The sequence below is a fragment of the Neodiprion fabricii genome, chromosome 2 (assembly GCF_021155785.1).
Source record: "Neodiprion fabricii isolate iyNeoFabr1 chromosome 2, iyNeoFabr1.1, whole genome shotgun sequence".
Classification (NCBI taxonomy): domain Eukaryota; kingdom Metazoa; phylum Arthropoda; class Insecta; order Hymenoptera; family Diprionidae; genus Neodiprion; species Neodiprion fabricii.
The window spans coordinates 11,646,960-11,667,302 of NC_060240.1; the positions used below are offsets into that span (position 1 = coordinate 11,646,960).

The 20,343-nt window shown below is 35.6% G+C and overlaps 3 protein-coding genes across 3 annotated transcripts; 1 reads left to right on the top strand and 2 right to left on the bottom strand.

Annotated features, from left to right (window-relative positions):
• Window positions 1–139: 139 nt before the first annotated feature.
• Window positions 140–9,261, bottom strand: LOC124174802 (protein lin-54 homolog). The gene is made up of 12 exons (XM_046554295.1): window positions 9,164–9,261; window positions 7,849–8,269; window positions 7,383–7,703; window positions 6,966–7,205; window positions 6,061–6,282; window positions 5,337–5,453; window positions 4,827–4,964; window positions 4,219–4,458; window positions 3,462–3,661; window positions 2,247–2,490; window positions 1,850–2,049; window positions 140–1,741 (listed from the first exon to the last, which is right to left on the bottom strand). Exons 2-12 carry the CDS (start codon window positions 8,239–8,241, stop codon window positions 1,558–1,560), a joined length of 2,499 nt encoding a protein of 832 aa, XP_046410251.1. The 5' UTR covers window positions 8,242–8,269; window positions 9,164–9,261; the 3' UTR covers window positions 140–1,557.
• Window positions 9,262–10,540: 1,279 nt separating this feature from the next.
• On the top strand, window positions 10,541–14,480 carry LOC124174805 (COP9 signalosome complex subunit 4). The gene is made up of 8 exons (XM_046554302.1): window positions 10,541–10,806; window positions 10,871–10,950; window positions 11,087–11,205; window positions 12,272–12,408; window positions 12,481–12,595; window positions 12,815–13,004; window positions 13,097–13,474; window positions 13,863–14,480. Exons 1-8 carry the CDS (start codon window positions 10,724–10,726, stop codon window positions 13,994–13,996), a joined length of 1,236 nt encoding a protein of 411 aa, XP_046410258.1. The 5' UTR covers window positions 10,541–10,723; the 3' UTR covers window positions 13,997–14,480.
• Window positions 14,481–15,248: 768 nt separating this feature from the next.
• Window positions 15,249–19,812, bottom strand: LOC124175278 (voltage-dependent anion-selective channel-like). The gene is made up of 6 exons (XM_046555342.1): window positions 19,752–19,812; window positions 17,927–18,249; window positions 17,529–17,650; window positions 17,317–17,425; window positions 16,874–17,082; window positions 15,249–15,954 (listed from the first exon to the last, which is right to left on the bottom strand). The coding sequence occupies exons 2-6, from the start codon at window positions 18,244–18,246 to the stop codon at window positions 15,863–15,865; spliced, it is 852 nt and encodes a 283-aa protein (XP_046411298.1). The 5' UTR covers window positions 18,247–18,249; window positions 19,752–19,812; the 3' UTR covers window positions 15,249–15,862.
• Between the last annotated feature and the right edge of the window lie 531 nt (window positions 19,813–20,343).

Consider the following 20,343-nt stretch of genomic DNA (forward strand, 5'->3'; position numbering starts at 1 on the left):
TAAAATTAATTATTAGTATTAAAAAAAAATAAACAAAAAAATATTGCGATCCTTTCACGTCAGCATTCTCTGTGTGACGTGTCTCAAATAATTTTTTAAGGACCCCAAAGACTTTAGTGAGAGAAAAAAGTCAATAACGTAGATTTAAAACTTATTTAATTCGATTTTTCACTGTTTTTTTTTTACAAAAAACGATTTAGGATACCCTAGCACTTGAGCTACAGCACTCCCCTTTTGAGAATCTTTTTTTTGTGGTACAAAATAACAATTTAGCCCTGCACCCCCATGAAAATCCAAAAAAAATTTTTTTCAAACACCCTAATGATCATATATTCCATAAGTTTACTTGTTTTCTGCCTTAGTGTAATGCTGCTTTTTAAAAATATATAACTCAGATTTTTTCTGGCATCTTTGCAAATATAGCACATTTTTACTCATCCCGCAGCAGAGTGACACTTATTCGATTCGCAAGTCCATAAGCGGGACTCACATGAGTAGGAATAAACCGAACAAAATGTCAATGCTCAACAATTCTTATTATACCCTTTCTTATTGTTACTCAATTTTTTACTTAAATGTAATCTCGGTTGGTTTACACTGAATAGTTTTCAGGATGTATAATCTAAAATTTACAGTATGTTCTGTAAAATTGAATGCTATCATATCTGCAACTCAGAAGATATTGATAATTGTTAACAAAATACCAAATACATTTCATAAAGTGAAAATCAGACACACTTATTACATCGTTAAGCTGGGAATAATATACCGAAGTTCAAATTTACCAGTATATATAGATTTAAATGTGGTGGACAGCGTGGAGTGGTCAAAACAAAGATTCAGATAATGATCGCGCAAGTTTTTAAGTAATTACATCGACAACCTGGCGTTGAAATTGCGTGTGATTCACATTCAGTACTCCGTCTGCCATGGTTATTCGCGTGGTTATTCGCTCTTTCTGTAAATGAACAATTTTCGGTGCATTATCTATAACCACAGTACAAAATTGAATGCAATATTTCAAAAGAAATAGCAGTAGAGATACGGAAAAATGTTGTACAGACAGGGTTTTGGTTCAGGGGTATTCAAAATGAAAGCAATCTCTCCAACTCAGCATTGATTGGATCTATTCTTCGGTTTTGGCTTCTTAAAACTGACCAATTTGTTGTCTTTAATTGAATCCCTAACAAGTTTTTTTTTCCCTCGGTTGATACAAGTTCGAACGTGACACCAACATTTCGGATTTCAAAATTGTAGATTTTTCGTATGTATTTCACGTTTAAAAATATTGCAATAGTTGAATTAAACTGACGCGCTGTACATATACATACATATATATATATATATATGTATATATACACACATATATGTATGCATATAAATTTGGTATTTAATACCCTTTCCTGAAATAGATTTCTATACCTATATGTATATGTACAATATTTTTTTGCTGTATTTTTGTACCCACAGGGCAACTTTCTCTCTTGCTGCAGCAATATTTAAATACATTTGTAACATTCTGATATTCGCAGCTTGTACCAAGCATACAAAAGATTGCTAGGTAGTTTCAGCCTTATGAGCAGATTCAATTATTTCCTTTAAGCATCGGCCAAATTCTTCGATGATTAATCGCTGCGATGTTTCATCGTCTAACATGCTGCGTTCAGCCTCTTCAGCTTGTGCCATTAAACACTGACATGTAATCTCAACGACTTTATCGGTCAAAAAGTTGAAAGGTTGCCTGAAAAATACGGTTTTCATATAAAAATTCGTTAACAAGAATCGTTCAGAGTGAAATAAGATTGTTGATGAATTTAAAATTCGTCATAATACAGTGCCTGATCTTTACCTCGCTCCTGTATTTGACATCGCTGGTGGCCTGAACGCCATATCAGACAGTTGCTGCAGTTTCGTCTTGCTCAGAGTAAGCTGGGCTGTTCTAACTTCAGCCGCTTCCGCCAGGTCTTTTAACGATTTTTTCTCTAAATTTGGTTCTTCCACATTACGACAACCCATACATTTGCAGTTAGCAGAACAAGGTATTTTTGCCTGAAAAAAGTGACAGATAATTAGATCATTCACGAAATACTGTTTCAATTAATCATTCAAAAAACCTGACTATTTGTTCTTTACGTTTTCAAACTGTGACTCTGCGCAATTGGAATTATAAAACAACTTTCGCAGTCTAATATAGATTTAGATTTGCTAGATTCTATTGTTACCTCAGCGGAATGTTTCATTCTTACCTCGTAGCACTCGCAATAGTTCTTCAAACAGCCGCTGCGCTTGCAATTGCATCCCTTATTATGCCTTCGTATATCATCGCCGGTTTCACGTCCTTTTCCAATCTTGGGGCGAAAGGCGTTGGGATTCCGCTCTAAGCAAGACTTGATTGCTCGCTGGCGTTCCTCTTCGTTTTCGAGGTTGTTAGAACAGTTGTTGCAATTGCACATATGGCAAAATTCACCATTTGCAAAGCAATCGCAATAGCTGGAGATATTTTTTATAGTATAATCAAAGAGGAAACAGTTTCAGTTTTATAGAGACTACAAATACCACCGTCTTCAATCGAATTATGTCAATATCTCAGTATTTATTGACCTAATCAGATTTATTCTTTTGCTACAATTTTCTAGAAGGATATCAGACTTTCATTTGTTTCAAATAGAATGTTAACAAGAGAGCAACAGCAGAGATCAATGCCTTCTACAATATTCCATAAAAATCAGCAGAATATAGCATTTCTCACATATATTCTGGACTATTAAGTACGTCGATTTTCATTTGTTTTTTATTTCATTTTGATCTTTTGTTGTTTATTTCATGTCAAACTTTCCTATCATTTGAAATATTTCACAGTATATGAGCTTCACCAGAAATATTTAAGCATTTTGGTTTGAACCTTATGTTTTCAGAACTGTGCGGTTTACCCTTAATATTATAATTTATTTAAAAGACACAATATAATGTTCGAGTTAGTATTGTTGAATTTATGATTCAACTTGTATCCTCAAACAAACAAAAGAAATAGTGACTATTTTCTTTATGGAAAGGGAAAAAAATATTTTTATCGTATTTCTCATCAGTAATTGACTACTTCAGTTTATTTCATATCGTTTCTGTCTAAAAGAATTTTACTGTCTATAAGAATTTTACTTCACCAGTATTTAGCAAAGTTTCGCTTAGAAAGAAAATAAATCATATCTGATCATATTCGAACGGATTTGTGGATGCATCTGTCTGTATGTATTTATATATGTATGTATATAACAGATTTTGGGCGGACGATATCTTCAAAATGGAAGGACCAAATAAGATGAGATTTGGTCTATTGGTTTAGCCTAATTCAATTTAGAACTCATTAGATTTTGAGCAAAATCCGCCAAATCATTTCTGAGTTATTTCCAAAACGTTATATTCCTTCTTGTTTTGTAATTTACATGAAACTTGGCTTCACTTACAGTTTGAGACATTGTGATTTGGTACAGTTGCATGGTTTCCTTGGTCGTATGCCGTTGGGCTCCAGGCTAGATGAAGACCTCTGAGAGCTTTTACCTTCGGAAAGAGATCCAATCGACAAGTTCCCAGTAGAACCTTGAGAAGTAGTCAGCAAACTTGGGGTCGATTGCTGAGATTTTCCCTTAGCCTCTTCTGATTGTTGCTGAAACATTTTTAGTACATAGTTAAAATTGCGCATTCGATTTTGATGCTTTAATTGTCATTTTCATTCCATTTGCCACCTAAAATTAGGAATATCTTTTGATTTCACAATCAAAGATTATTTTAACATAGCCGCAGATTTCTTCGTAGTTTCATTTGCTAAGAACTCTAAGAAAGTTTGTCTCCCTAACTAATGTCTTATTCTAATTCGAGTAGCCGCATTTGACTGAAAATTCGGGCTAATTATTAAAAATATTTATGAATCCGAAGAACTTAAATAAATAAATTTCGTGGCGCTTATATTACACATCTTACTCATGAAAATTTTAGATAAATTGAATCTACACATGTAGAAGTATTATTATTTAGTAAATATTCTTCAAAATGGTATTCCGAATACACGTACGGAGTTGTATATTCTAAAACTCCTATAAATTCGATCAAGATTAAGTAAAATTTAAAACATTTTCAGATCGAAAAATATTGTAGCCCACTTTTCAATGCGAAATAGCATACCATTTTCTCTTCAAGGGTACGAAAAACTCATAACATATTTACCTGTTGTTGAATATACTGCGCTGGAAGTACAACAATGTTTCCAACGTTAGAATTCGCAGACAAAACAGCCTGACCCGTAGCAAGCTGATTCAAAGCCGACGCAGGTATGGCGACAGCGCTTTTTGACTGCCCACTGACTGCTGCTGTTGCAGGAATCAACAGCCTTTGACTGCTTGTAGACAACGTAGTTTTCGGTACAACAGTTCTCAACGGCTGACTAGTCGTGTTCAACGGTAATACCTGAGTACAGAAATTAATCAGTTTCAAAAAAACATTATGCCTACAGAATCATCTTACAGCCTATGGTGAAATTTTTTTTCGAAATTTTTAGAAATTACTTGGAATGCGAATTTCTCTCAGTTTTTCACACAAGTCCCTAAGAAATTATAATATTTAATCAGGTATAGTCAGAAACTTGTAAACTCAGATTTATCCGAATTCTATGAAAAGTACTGAAAGAATATGAGTTTGTTACAGAAACTCTCTAGAGTTTTTTAAAATCACAAAGAAGTTATAAAAATTCTCAGAACTATACAGACATAGACTCTCAAATACTATAAAGACATGGTATATATTGCTGCGAATTATGATAGCCGTGCTTCCCATACCTTGACAATTTGCTGTTGAGTTCCAAGCTTATGCGTCATTCCTACAGTCTGAAGTGTTGTTTGAGACTTTGGTTTCCCCACAGTTACCACGTTGCTCGTCCCAGATGAGGGTGTACTTACCAATCGGACATATTGTACCTGAATATTTTGATAACAGATCGGCATACATAAGTGTTTCGGCAATCGCTGTACAAAAGTACTTCTGTATTTTGTTGTACAAGTACATTTGTGTTTTGTCTCGATTTTATTTTTTTTTCCTTTGTCTCTGCGTAGTATTTATTCATCAATTGTATCATCTATATGCACATTGTCTTCTCATGGTACTCAGACCAGTGTTAATTTTATCACGCAATGGAGTGGATGTGATAAAAGAAAATATAGGGACTTAGCAAAAAATCATGATAATAACGAATTTCTGTGATTCAACCGTATGAAAACAAATGTTTTGATAAACAAAATTGAAACTTTTTACATTGACGATAAAAGGATTGAGTTATAGGGTTCGATTACCTGTCGGCCAGGCATTTGTATCTGATGTACTTGATTCGGACCACTGACAATATTTTGGTTGGCGGGTATTCTGATTACTTGACTGTTGCCAAGTAGGGTCCCTGGCTTCAATGAACTCTGCAACAAAAGAAAGAGCGAAAAATATACGAATGAAGGACAGAACAGAATGCACAAGATCATCTGCAAATTACTCCATTGGCCCTCCATTCCTATGGTACTTTTGCTTTCATCCCAATTCATCTCCAAAGTATTGAATAGAGCTTGTCAGAAGTTTCTTGGCCAGTCAGCGTCTTGTGCTTTCCACACATCACCATCATCAGGAGGATATTTTCTACGTTAAAACATGTGACAAACTCATTTAAATCAATTTCTAATATGACTATGCGAGTTTTTGTCGCTTAATGTGCCAGCTGAAAATTCACTCAAAAGGGAAAAGAAAAGAGAAATTTCCAGAAACATCCCGTGCAAAATACAGGTGGCTCCGAAAATCTTTGGCTGCTTAATTCTTATTTCGGATATGGCTTTACCAGTAGCTTGAATACTTGAAGAAAATTTGTGAGATTTCAATTATTGAAATGATATTTGAGAAAAAGAAAAAACGTGTGCAAAAGGCTAGTTTTTTGTTATCATTGTACATTTTGTATCTGTCCACAAAATAATATTTATGCATGTTACTTCTGAAAAAATAAAATACTTTTACAGGTTCCTGTAAAACTAAAAATACCTGTCTTATGATGACTTTTTGTGAATTCTGTGGCATATTTTTTCCAGTGCTGGAGAACGTTGTGGTTTGGGAGTTGGAGACTATTGATGACTTGGCGTGGCTAGTCATTGAAGTAGGGGCTGGTAATATCTTGGCAGGGGGCTTCACAGTCGTAGCTGGGAGAATTGTCATTTTGGAAGGTTGAGTTGAAGTTGATGTGACCAATTTATTCACAATTATACCCTGTACAAACATTTAAACACTTAATACACTAAGTCACGTTACCTCCGGCAAAAATTATGTGCAGAAAGGTTTAAAAATGTGCACGTATTCCCTTAGAATGTAAATTTCCGAGTTTCCCAGTTTTTCTGAAAAATCTCTTACAATTTCTAAACATTTCTAGAAGTTTTACAGAAATATCTTACTTCCGAAACAGAAAATTAATTTCAGTACATCTGTGGAAAACCCATGCCATTCCTTTGAAAATTCTGATAACTTTCTGTAATCCTAGTTTTACCGAAAATATTTTTTTTCAGACATGTGATTCAACTGTTCAACTGAAAATTTCAAATCTCTCTCAGATGTTCATCATAATTTTCTTCTATGCAATGCCAGTAAGTAATACATAGAAACACCAAATCTTGAACTATGCGAGGTGCTGGTTACTAAATTCGGTTCCAGAATCATATAGGTATTCTTTAGAAATTGGTTCGATCTTTACTTCCTAGTCAACTTTTTAAGAAATAGTCAGAAAACAGAAAGCTTAGAATTTCTCAATTTTCAACAGAGAATGAAGTTTTCAAGAAATATGAGTAATTCCCAGACCCCATTTACAACATCTGTTGAAGTTATTGAATATTCGTAGAATAAATCGAACGCGTATGAGCTACAATAGTCTTACAAATATTTCTTTTAAGTAACAATACCTGCTGTTTGTGCGGCGACGATGGCAGTATCTGCTGTATCTTCCCGGAGGAGAGAAGTCCCATTTGCTGAGCTTGTGCAAAAGTTATAGTTTTCGTTGGGCTTGCGATGCTCGGACTGGCTCCGCTACTCGTGATAAACTTGATAGTCTGCGGCTGCTGATTGTCATGTTGGGTGTTGGCAAGCAAAACCTGTTGACCTGTCTGGCTCTGATTACCAGTCAGAATCATTTTTGTGTATACCTGTTTATTCCGTTCAAATTACATTAGAAATTTGCAGTAAATGGAAGGCAGATCGATAAGAATTCAATAAAAAACAATTGTTACACCAACAAAGCGTAAAATATTTCTATTTCAATTTCTCATTCAGGTGATAAATACCAGTATTCGATAGCACACGATCCATGAAGTAAGACTTACGTTTCTGTTTTGTTGTACAGACTGAGCTGGTCTTTTTATCGCCGACTGAACAGGTTTGACGTTCTGTACATTGCTCAGAGTGATGGTCCCAGATTGGCTTGTTGTCACGATGGGTCTTGAACCTTGTGCCGATCTCAGCTGTACTATGTTGCCGTCTGCAGACTTGGCCGTTATCAGAGTCTGAGCCAGCGATTGTAACTGACCAGGCGATGCTGTCGATGGGTGAGATATTTTCAGTATTTGGCTTGTGCCTTGGCCACCTGCTGGTGACACAATCATTATTGACTGGCTTTGAGACACTTGTGGCACAGTTGGCTTCACCTGAAAAAAAGTTTTACCCAAGTGTAAATAGCAATGTTCAAGTTTGAGGATGATGGGCTTCACGGTCTAAACCAAAGACTAGGAAGAGAGAGAAAGACATTTCAATAATCTGTAAAGTCACAGAAATAATAAAATGGAAATTTACCTGTATTGCTGACACAGGCACTCTTTGCAGGGTTGGTTTAGTTTGGAATACAATATTTTGACTATTCTGATTAGCTGCTGATGAGTAAGTTATCTGTTCAGGCTGAGCGTTGTCCGATAGATCGGTCATCTCAATGTCAGACGCTGTAGTTGTAGACTCAATGCTTCGATCGAGAAGCATAGTTTCGTCGTCAGTTGTCATTACCTCTTCGGCGTTCATGCATTCAAATTCAGCCTGAATGCTTGCCAATGCCTCAAAGTCGTTGTTCGAGTACTGCTCTGAGCTGTGCGACAAACTTAGAGCGCTGAAATCTCCATCGCTCAACGTTCGTGAATCCAATGCCAGAGGTTCAACAAGGGCTCTTGCCCCTGGGCTTTTATTACTTGCAGCCATACTCTGCTCAAAATTTATTATTCCTTAGCTGAAATTGCCAAATTGGAGATAGATTTATAAGCCAGTTTTGTAAAGCGGTGAGTTTACACACCGAAAGGTATTATCGATTTACAAACATGATCACCTGGCGATTAGAAGTAGACTCATTACTTGCACAATTCATGCTTCAAAAATAGCTGTGCTTTATATACTTGCTGAAGATAAATAAGCAGCAAAGTGTCATAGTTGGAACTTTTTCCAAGGAATTTTATCTCAAATTGGGTAGCTCAAAATTTCATGGGGATAGGAGAAAAGCGAAATGATTGTAGTCACTATGTAGCTGTATAGTTTGTTGACGTTGTTTGTACTATAGTTCAATACTGAGGATAAGCGTGATTTTAAAAATTCAAAAATTCAAATAGTTGTTAATGATTCAGGCATTTTGGGAGCGATAAACAAGCGAAAGCGTGGAATCGAACGCTAATCGGGGAAGCAATAATGGGCAGGGATTCGAAGTTTGAAAAATGGAACGAACAAATTTGAATATCAATGCAAAACGTTTCGAAGCTTGGACGACAGACGGTCGCATTAGCGCCATTTGTTACATCAACGCGCCATTTTAACACAAACAGTATTCGATGTGGATTCAAGACTATTAAAATTAGGTGAATAGTTGAAGATTCTACTTATTCTGTGAGTATAATACGAGAGAATTATTCAACGCACCTGAGATCGAAATATTCACACGAAAGAGGCTCAAAATTGCGAAAAATTGAAGTTAACCTAGAACTCAGTTGTTTGCAGAAAGTTCGTGCTGCGCGCATACGATGGTTCACATTCTGACTGAGCAATGACTCTAATTACTTCAGAACTGAAGCACAGTTTAAAATAAATGCGATTTGAACGTGCTCTAAATTAGTACTGCCGAATGTTCTGAACTCACCTGCGTACTTTTCTGGCATCCCGAATTTGTTCAAAATCACGCGCCCACCATTACTATCCCAAGATGCACCACGCGCTTCCATTCTATATACGAACAGACCCAAAGTCATTAATGGTCGCGCTATACGTGGAAGAAATTCTAACCGTTCACTTGCTGCATCGCTTCTCGGGATACATTTCTGATACTACGCACAGTAATCTCCTATCTCTGTTGCACTATTTGATCGATGGATGGCTCGGTCTCACTCCTAGGGAATTTTAGTTTTTAAACCAGTGCATGGTGTACAAAATTATAATAACAAACGTGATAGGCACAGAGAGAAACCTATAGGCACAATTGTAGTATAGTTGATATTATATTATTATATATTTCCCAAAATATAGATGTATGTACAAGAAATTACAGGTTTAAGGGGCTGCTCTTATATTTATAGTATATATTTCCAAATATCTAAATCTCAAACACTTATATACTACTGGAGGCATGGTTTCTACGAAATCGAAATTGTAAATTCGTAGAATTATTGACATTTATTTATTTCTGCGTCAAATGAAAATTCGTTGCAGTGTTTTTGTTTAGAATTGTGTATAGAATGGACCTGTTAAACCTTTTTTCGCATTTGAAATACGTGGACAACGTTTACAGATATACAGAAGATTAAAAATGTAAGTTGTAATATATACTACGTGATTTAAAAATAAAAATGTAATTTGTATTTCCGTATCACCGGGCGTAGTAGAGTTATACACGAGGAGGACCACGGGGAGCACTTGAGTTGAAGTCCTCAGCTCTACGATGGGAAGCAGGGGGAGCAACGTGGGAGCAACTCGCAAAAATTGTAAGAAGGGTCACGTTATTCAGCCGCTACTGACCTCCGTCCCACGCCCCGCAAAGGTAGTCGTTTATAGTGACATCATGGAAAGCATGTTGCGGGACTGGTAGTAGCTCTGTTCGTTTTAATTACACTTTCTACACTTTTTACACTTTCCCTAGAAAAGGGCACCTTCCATTGGCTAAATTCAGGATAAGTGTAAAAAGTGTAGAAAAGTGTAACTAAAACGAACAGAGCTATTGATTATTAGTATTATTACCATGATTTCATTTTTTCTTATAATAAAAATTTATTTACCATTATATAATTATGAATAACACATACAAAATGTCATATTGCACGCAAGCACTGTTCAAATTATTGAAAGTACATCGAAGTTGACCCCCAGCTCTGCCCGCAGTTACTTTATTTTTCAAAAGAATGTACCGGATGTACACCACATTCGCTGAAAATTCCGTAAAATAGAGGCAGCGCTTACCATGATTTCGATAGAGGAACAGAGATGTAGAATAACTGTCGATACTGGATCTAATTTCGGAACGCAGGAATGAACTTGTTTCTCATTCTACGTGTTTCACAGCATTCTTCAATTTGGTCGAATTGCAAACGACGTCTACCGTCTTCGTCGCATCTTCAAAACGTCCGTGGTCGTTGCAAAAATTGAAGAACCCGATCGAAAGAGATTGAAACCGGTGCAAAGCCGAATTACCGAAACTTTGGGAGAAAATATGGTCGTGATGATGGCCTCGGTGAGGCAACAGCTGAGTACTTTATCTCATGCCGGAGGTTCTCACAAGGACCAGGCAGAAAGGTACGTTTCTCTGCTCACATGCTGTCTCATGTCGTCTGAATATTAATTCCGCATGGTTTTTCAGATACCGAACGCTATTGGATTTTCTGGTCAAATCTGCGGGCGAGGAGTTGGTTGACATGCTGAAACTCTTTATCGAAGCAAGTATGTGCACATTAATCAATGTATCTATTATTTACAGCTGATTCCTTTTTGTAAATCTATTCGCACGCAATCATTACATACTCAAAACATTTATTATGTTGCAAAGAAACTAATGGTGAATTATTTATATTTTCAGTCGTCAATGAGAACGTAAGTTTGGTTATATCAAGACAAGTTTTGACAGAGGTTAGTAGCCGGTTGCTTGTCTTACCTGATGAAGTTTCAAAGGCTGTTGCTCATTACACCCTTGATAAGGTTTGCTCCTCTTAGTCTCACTATTATGTATTCGCCATTGGGCTTTACGATTATAAAAAATGTACATTATGGCTGGTTTTGTATTGTGTAGACTTGATACAAGCCATCTGAGCAGTTGACCAAACATAATTGGTTTACAGGAGAAATCCCCCTAGTTTTTTCAAACTTTTGTGCTTGATACACATGTGTACTTGTGTACTAGACTGTATACAAGTCGAAAATATTGTTTGAAGTGACGATAAAAAAACATGCTATCCATGTTTCAGCTCTTAATATTAATATTTAAAGGTGCCTCATCGCAATGTTTTATTTCCCATTTAAATAACATAGGAACATATTTTGTTATCTGGAATTTTATAACTCGTTAACGAATTAGTATGTTGATGAGACCAGAACGTATATTTGTAGGGAATTGAACGCTCTAAAAAAAAAGTCTGTTATCATTTTGATAAATGTACTCTTTCAAAAGTTATTTAAGGTCAAAGGTAAACAAAGGACCTAGATGGGTCAATAGAGGAAATAGAAAATCCCGATGAGGCACCTTTAAATATTAATATTAGGAACTCAAACTTGGACAGCATCTATTTTTCATGATTTCGAACAATATTTTCGACTTGAATTTTGAAGAAAAAAAATGCAGATTTTTTTGATACAGTTCAATATGTACGTACGTGCTCGATCAGTTATTTGTCCAACGATGTCTTGAAAACAAACAAACTAATTTTAATGATCATAGTTTTGTAGCTTGGGACTGGTTAAATTTTGGGCGACATCTGTCAAGCCCTTTTGACTTGTTTAATTTTTGTGATATTTAACTGACTATATCTTTAGAATGTATTAACTGATATTGATTTTAGTCTTAATAGATTCAGTTGCTTCTGGCTTAAAACTGGTTAAATTTTACCAAAACCGGTCAAGCTATTTCTCAGTCATTTGGAAAAAGTCAAATATGCTTATCTTAGATTTTTTTGTTAGAAATTAAGAGCATAGCGCAAACTTACTGAATTTGTGAATTTAGTCGCTTATACATTGTAGCTTATCTAGAATATTGTTTTCGTCAATGCAGGTTCAACCCCGTGTAATATCATTCGAGGAACAGGTTGCCAGTATCAGACAGCATTTGGCTGACATTTATGAACGCAATCAAAATTGGCGAGAGGCGGCAAATGTTCTGGTTGGCATACCGTTAGAAACAGGACAAAAGTAAGATTGCACAGACAATTTCGTTTTCAACTTTAAATATAGCAAATTCAACAAATATTTTACCAATTTCAGGCAATACACTGTCGACTACAAGCTCGAGACTTACCTCAAAATTGCGCGGCTCTATTTAGAAGATGACGATCCGGTTCAGGCAGAAGCATTCATAAACAGAGCATCACTTTTGCAGGTACTGGTGCAAAACAAATTTTATGAATAATTTAATAATCAATGTTTGATATTTTAATCCCTTAATTAGAACATGGTGGTAATTTCTGAAGAATACCATTATAATTTTAATTATTAACTAAAGACTTGACAGTATATTTCAAATAACTCCAATGGTGTCAAATAAAACCAAGTTTCTGTGATTTAATATAATTGTGTTTTAAATTATTCTATTTCACAGGCGGAGTCAAAAAATGAGCAATTGCAAATTTACTACAAAGTTTGCTATGCTAGGGTGTTGGATTACAGAAGAAAGTTCATCGAAGCTGCTCAGCGATACAACGAACTGTCATATCGATCGATTATACACGAAGATGAGCGTATGACCGCACTTAGAAATGCATTGATCTGTACTGTACTTGCATCTGCAGGTAATTTTCAAGAAAAAGTTTCTCTGTACTTTAATATTTGTTTCAAAGTTTTGATAAATCATGAAAATTCAAAATTACTATTTCCTTTGTAGGCCAACAAAGAAGTCGCATGTTAGCTACCCTGTTCAAAGATGAACGTTGCCAACAGCTGCCGGCATATTCCATTCTTGAAAAGATGTACTTGGATCGTATCATTCGACGCACTGAGCTTCAGGGTTTCGAGGCACTATTGCAGCCCCATCAAAAAGCCTGTACCACTGACGGTTTGGGTTCGACAATTTTAGACCGAGCCGTTATCGAACATAATCTCTTATCCGCCAGCAAACTCTACAATAACATCACTTTTGAGGAGTTGGGTGCTTTGCTCGAAATTCCTCCGACGAATGCAGAAAAAATAGCCAGTCAAATGATTACAGAGAGCCGAATGAACGGATACATTGATCAAATTGATTCGATCGTACACTTTGAAAGTAAGTTTTCTCATCAACCACACAACATATTCATAGCAACTTCTGCCATGCTTCATCTTCATAGTTTGTTATGAAAATCTACTATGCGGCTAATAGAAATTCCCTTAAACGACCTGAATTGGCAACTTCTTAAACGTTCTGATTCAGATGAAGTCGACTTGTGTAACTGCTTTCAAAATTCTGAAGTGTAACCTGCATTTTATCTTCGTTCCTAACTCACGTGATTTATAATGACATCCAATTATTCGTGGATTTTTTGCGATTCTCTTGATTAAAACACACTATAGCAATAATTTCCAGTAGCTTTACAATAAAATCATTTTTTTTTTACAATGGGTTTCAGAGTTGTAAGAAATTAATCGCATTAATAATACCTTTTTGTTTACAGACCGTGAAATCTTGCCAACTTGGGACAAGCAAATACAGTCTCTTTGTTATCAGGTGAATCAAATAATAGAGAAAATAGCTCAGACTGAACCTGAATGGATAGCCAAAGCTACAGAGGATCAGATGGTACACTAATATTAAATTTATCCCCGCCATCTATCCAGTTTTTGTGCAAGCTATTCTTACACAGTGTGTCAGATGCTACACAAAAAAAAAATTCTAAGTAAAATAAAAGCGCCGGTAATGCGCTGTGGAAACTTATTGCCGATGTCGTGATGTGGTAGAAACGCGCTGTGCGTCAAGTTATCCTATTGCTTCGAACATAAGCAGAGGTTTTTGGTAGTTGACAGAACCCGTCAAAATCATACTAGTCTTATATACGGACATGTTTTATGCGCGGGTATCTGAAAAAAAAAAGATAAGTAATAAAAATGATTGAACAAACATATGTTATTATTATTGGACTGCATTTTTGACCGAAGAATAAATATAAAATCTCATTGTAATATCTGAACAGAAATATTTCGGCCTGTATTATAATGAGGTTTTATGTTCATTTTTATGTAAAAAATGCAATCCAATAATAATAATTTTTTTTTTTTTTCAATTTATCGTTTGAAGTTATGAAATCTCCATCTTCTAATAAGCGTCAAAATATTTGTTATATTTTATAAGATTTTTCAGAATTTTTTCAGATTTTAGAAAATGGGGTTTTTTTCGAGTTTTTAAATCATAACTCAGATATGCTGGGTCGAAAAATTCTGAAAAAATTACCGAATGAATTTTTTGTCATGTACTTTCATACAAAAAATTATTTAACAAATCTGAGACCTCACCGTAGAATCTTGATCATTTTGGTATGGAATTCCCCTGTAATATCCCTAAAAAACAGAAATTGTCTCAACAGCTGCCATTGTACGAACAGTCTCAATAATCACGAAAAATACAGAAGACTCGTTAGCTAATGGAAGTGTCATCGCTGAAAATTACTATGATCGGATCGAATGTCTATACGGAAATAACAGTTGATGGTAAAGACATGTTATATGTGTCACTTTCGAACCAACAACAGCTCTTGTCTTTTGCCACATGTAATATCATATATATATTGTGAAGTCTATAGCAATTCACTAATTTAAGGAAGCATTACTTGATACGAAAATGTAATCAAACCATTTGCAATTTGAAAAAAGAATATTTCTCATCACATCATTAATGTAAATAAAATAATAATTTTTTTTGAACATAATCAATGATTTGTATTTCGTTGCATCATTTAGTAATGAATATTATTGTTTAATTTTTCTTCCTGTCCCGCATTCCGACTTGATTTTTCATCATTCTCATAATTATTTATAAGGACAATCACAATTAATCCAAAACTATGTTGAATTAAATCAATTCATTTTATTGACGATTACTATGAATACTGCGGCATACTTAATAGTTGCTGTCTTTTAACATCGTTTCTTATACTTCATTATTACAAGATTTGTAACTTAATTAAATATCGTCGTTGTTATGTACACGCTATTACTGAAACGCCATAACTTCTAAAGCTGTGTTTGTCCATATTATTACAGAGGCAGTAAATTATGATGCGACAAATTTAAACATCGTCTAATTAATAAATTTAAATTTTCATTTAGGCAAAGTTCGATTTAAGCACCGATCTGAAGTGGTAAATCATAAATTAAACATTCTGTAGTGAAGATGTTTATTTTCATAACTGGAACAATAATATTGTATTGTTTAAGAGTCATCCTGCTTGTGATAGTTATTGCGGTTCAATTTATAGTATGTGAATAAACATGAACGTGATGATACCGCTGGGCTCCTGTTTTAACAAATAAAACTGTCTATCTACATTACAATATTATAACGATAATATTTGTTTTTTTCTGATAAGCTGGCACTACTCGGTTGTAGTTCATAAACGACACGAGAAATACAGGCGTGGCATATACCAATCAAACAGAGTTCGTCGTTCTGCACCCGTCCTTAAGCCTCGAGATTTAATGCGAAGCCAATCTTGTGCCCACCGGAGCCAAAGTTCTTTCCGTCAATGTTTGAGGACAACGTTAAAGTAACACCTAAAATATGAAAAAAATTAGGCATACAGCATTCCATCTCCATCAATAAAATTCGTATCATTTACAAAATGTACATGTGATGATAAGGCTATGCAATCTGGAAAAATGTTAAAGAATCTTTATAATTTCTGCTATTCGGCCAGACAATTAGAAGCTTAACCAAGAAAAAGCCAAAAACTGTTTAAGAAATCACCAGTAAAGATATTTATACTAATGATTGTAAATACGAATGAAACAACATCCCTGCTATGTGATACAATTGAATTTGAACAATTTCGTATGATATAAGCTAAGATAACCACAATTTGGGGAAATATTTAGTAATTAGACATCAAATTCATAGAACGCGGGCGTTTTTAACCGGATTTTACTGTTTTCCGGCTTAAACGGGCTCAAAAGTTGTTCAAAGAACTTTCGCGAGATCTTAGATTAATTATGGCACATTTATAACTGACAAATATAAGTGTTCACGGAAATCTAGTGATAACCATACTTGAACACATATCTATATCTTTATTCACTCCGGAGATAGGTATTAGTAAATTAGTTCTATCCAGCATTCTCTAGATCTCTGGAAACTTCTACAGTCAAGAAAATAAAAGCTCAAAAACATTATAATCTGACTACAAACGTTTTTGTGAATTGTTGATATATTACGATTAGCTTGCGCTGTTCGAATTTGCTCATGTTCAGTTCTATTACATAGTGGGGATGTTCTTTAATTCGTGTTCACTATCATTGGCGCAAAATAACATTGCCGGCGATTTTTTCAATGTTTTCTTCTCTTTTTCTAATTTTAATTCAGATGGTGCAGTACATTCGTCCTTGGGTCACGATATAAGTTAAAAAATTCAGATAAATAAATAAATGTCGAATTTTCTATTCTTTGATGAGGTGTAACAAGTAATTCATTTCTCACCATCGCGCAATTGTTGCTGATATCCCAAACCAATTTGGAGATGGGAGTTCAACTTGGCTCTCACACTAGCGGTACGATCAAGGTCGTACTTGGCGCCGAGGCCAAACTGGGTCGCATTGTCGCTAGAGTTCCAAGCGAGATTAATCGCACCCTCAAGACCTGGCTTCACCTTATGGTAAATAGATCCTCCGAATTCACGACCATTATTCCTGAGAAAGCATTTTTTCATTTTGTTACACAGAGATAAGACCATTTTTTACAAATCTTGAAAAAGTTATAAAATACTCCATCAGGTATTTTTATCGGTTTATTAGAAAATTTGCGATTGAAATGGTGTTGGTCATTTAATCCTCCATCCTTTTCTTGGGCTAAAAGAGCTTCTGTCCAAAATCTTGAGAGAATTTTTTCCTGAAATAGATAGTGGTTATAAAGTTTAAACTTACACAGTAGTGTGAACAGCAAAATCAGAAGCAGTAAATCCAAGAGCGAAATTGTTCTTGGATAGTTTGCTTCGCTGGGAATCAAAGCTAGCTTGGTAACCAGCCAGCCAACCTATGAATAAAAAATGAATTAGTGAACACTCCGAATTCCATTATTTTTCATTGATATCCAATTTGTGTGAAGGAGGATGGTTTTTACAACTGAGCAAAATTACCTTGGTACCCGACGACTGCTGACGCATGAACAAGCGGCCCACTTGAAAGGCTTAGGTCAAAGTCGGCATTTACCGAGACATTCTCCTGTTTATAAGCGGTCTTAAACCTGCCACTCTTGCTTCTGTAATGTAAAATGCAGATGCATTTAGTAATTTTTTTTTAGCATTTGATCATTCTCGACTTAGAAGAACAATTTCAAAAGTGGTTTAATTTTTATAGTTATCTTATTCTCATGAAGTAATCCTGATCATGCGGAATTTAGTAATTATGAAAGACTGGTTCTCAAATGAAATCAGACATATATTTAATTAGAGATGTATTAGTTTTGAAATAACATACACCAAGAGTTCAAATATTTGGTTTTGGTTCCAAATTGCGAAATGAAGGATAATTTTACCCAGTCTGAGGTGAGAAAGTACAGCTGTAGCCGAGCGTTAATCCCTGAAGAAGTTTGTCTGCCAGGCTGATGTCTGTGCCAAGAGTATTGTCAGTGTTCCAGTTCTCCGTGAAGGTCAGGCCATATTCCTTGACTTTGTATTTAGTTTCAAGAGTACCAAAAACTTTGCCGGTATCCTGATTAGACACTCCACCGCTGGAGAACTCGACTCCAGACTCGGTCTTTGTCTTTACATCTAACTTGATAAGACCAAAGTGATATCCTTTGCCAAAAACATCACGTGCATTCTTGCCTAGGTCGCCATATGTCGGAGGAGACATTTTCTGCAGGACAAGTCACAGTTTTTTTATACACAGTATTGCAATTTAGTCGAAAGTATTTTGTTCATTCTACAGATCAACGATGAGTGATTTTCATTTCAGTGACGAAGATGAAATCGAATATTTCATATGAACTGTACTGAAATTTGGTGATTTAATGAGGAACGTTCCAATTTTTAAAATGTTTCAAGAGTACTTGAGGAAAATAATGACAAAAAATTATAAAATAATGAAAAATTTGACAGCTTTGGAATTTCACTGAAATTCTCTTGAATAGCCCGATTGGAGGAATTCATTTTGCTCCAGATGGGAGTTGTCTTTTTTTTTCTTTGCATACAACTTAATTTGGACTGAAAACTTAGAAAAATCTGTTGGCACAAGATTCGAGATAAGGGATGTGCGGTAAAGTGGAGCATTATATTTTTTGAGAGAAACTTCAGTAAGCAGTCATAAAACTAATTATAAAAGGTGGCTAAGATTTTGATTTTTTTACGCATTACAACAGGTGCCAAAGAGCGAGTTAATTTTTCTTCAGGCATGTCTAACTCAAGATCACCTTGTGGCAGTTATCCAAAATAGTTTATGTTTCTCTCTTAGGAACGAAAATTGCTTGGCGAACTAAATTTGAAGTATCTTTCCTCTTTAAACGAGATAGAATTACAGCATTTCCAATATAACCCAGCAAAAAGTGTAAACGAAATTTGGATATTTGATAACAATTAATTTATTGATAATTCATAGATTGCTATAACCAAAAATAAATCCATCACTGGTAAGATAAGAAGTTTTGAATTGTTGAACCGTCGCAGTGACCAAATTTTTTCCCCATATATGATATATTTTTTGTATCAGTGTGATAAGCTTTGTACTTGGAACAGAGTGAATTTGGATCATGAGAAAAATGATATATTGTGGATAAACAAACATTTGTTAATTAAATGTGAAAAGGTAGGCATAAGCTTGCTATGATTTAACCAGGTCTAATTTGGTCTATTATCACAGTTTTTCTTAGGCGCGACTCGTAATATCGTAATTTCAATTTGACTGGCAGCATTGTACCGGTTCAGCGCGGTGCGTATCTGGCTATTGACCATCTCTGAATATACCTACGTGTTACGTAATACGTAATTCGCCAATGCCTGACGTACGTAAGACGGATGACCCCCTAACCTAAACCTAAGCCGAACGAGAATTGATATCAGAGAATGAAATTAGCCTGCGATTGATCATGAAGCATGAGGAACGAGACGCATTGACGAGAGTAGTCAGACTTTCGAATTAAACAGTCATGAAATTGACGTCGGGGCGTATTTGTCGAGTGCCTTCGATAGTTTCTGTCGGCGAAGCGAACACACGGCAGACGACGTCGAGAGCTACGAATTGGAACAAACTCGAAAACGGGAAATGGTTTAGAATCGAAGTTTTTCGCTTTGCTAACAGGCGTAAGGGATACTAGATTTTCCGCACCCAATTGCCGGTTAATTCTACATATTGCAAGTACTTACAAGTCTGGAATCAGTGCGTGGAACCGGGAAAAAATATCGAACTCCGTATCGGGACGAGATACTTTCAGCGGAGTGAGCAGACAGGCAGGGGGGATATTAGCTGAGCGCTTGCGCGTGATCACGCCTACTTCGCATTACCGGCGCATTGCAAATTTCTCGGTATTTTTTTTATCGATAATATTGAGCATAAAAATTGCCAGTTGTGTGTACAAATCCTAAGTTTTTTTTTTAAGCGACTTTAATTCTAAGTAAGACTACTTTTTTTTCATTGAGTCTTCTGTAGTCTCGAAGTAGATGTTTCTGCTCACTCGTCGCGTGACGGTTGTATTCAGTTCCGGCAGGGGTCAAGAACTTTACAGCAGCCTATCTCGTTTGATTGCTTGTCAATTATGAGACATTTTTCATACGGTTGTAACAATCTAGCGATTCGATGAATGACTTTGTCGTGTACGAGCCTTTGTACTACCATTTGCCGATGTTTAGTTGTGATTTGACTATGGTGGAACATTGGCGGGTTATACCAGCAACTTTTTAAATTCATATTACTTTCTACCATATGGCGTGCTATGTGATCATATTGCGTAGTATTGCA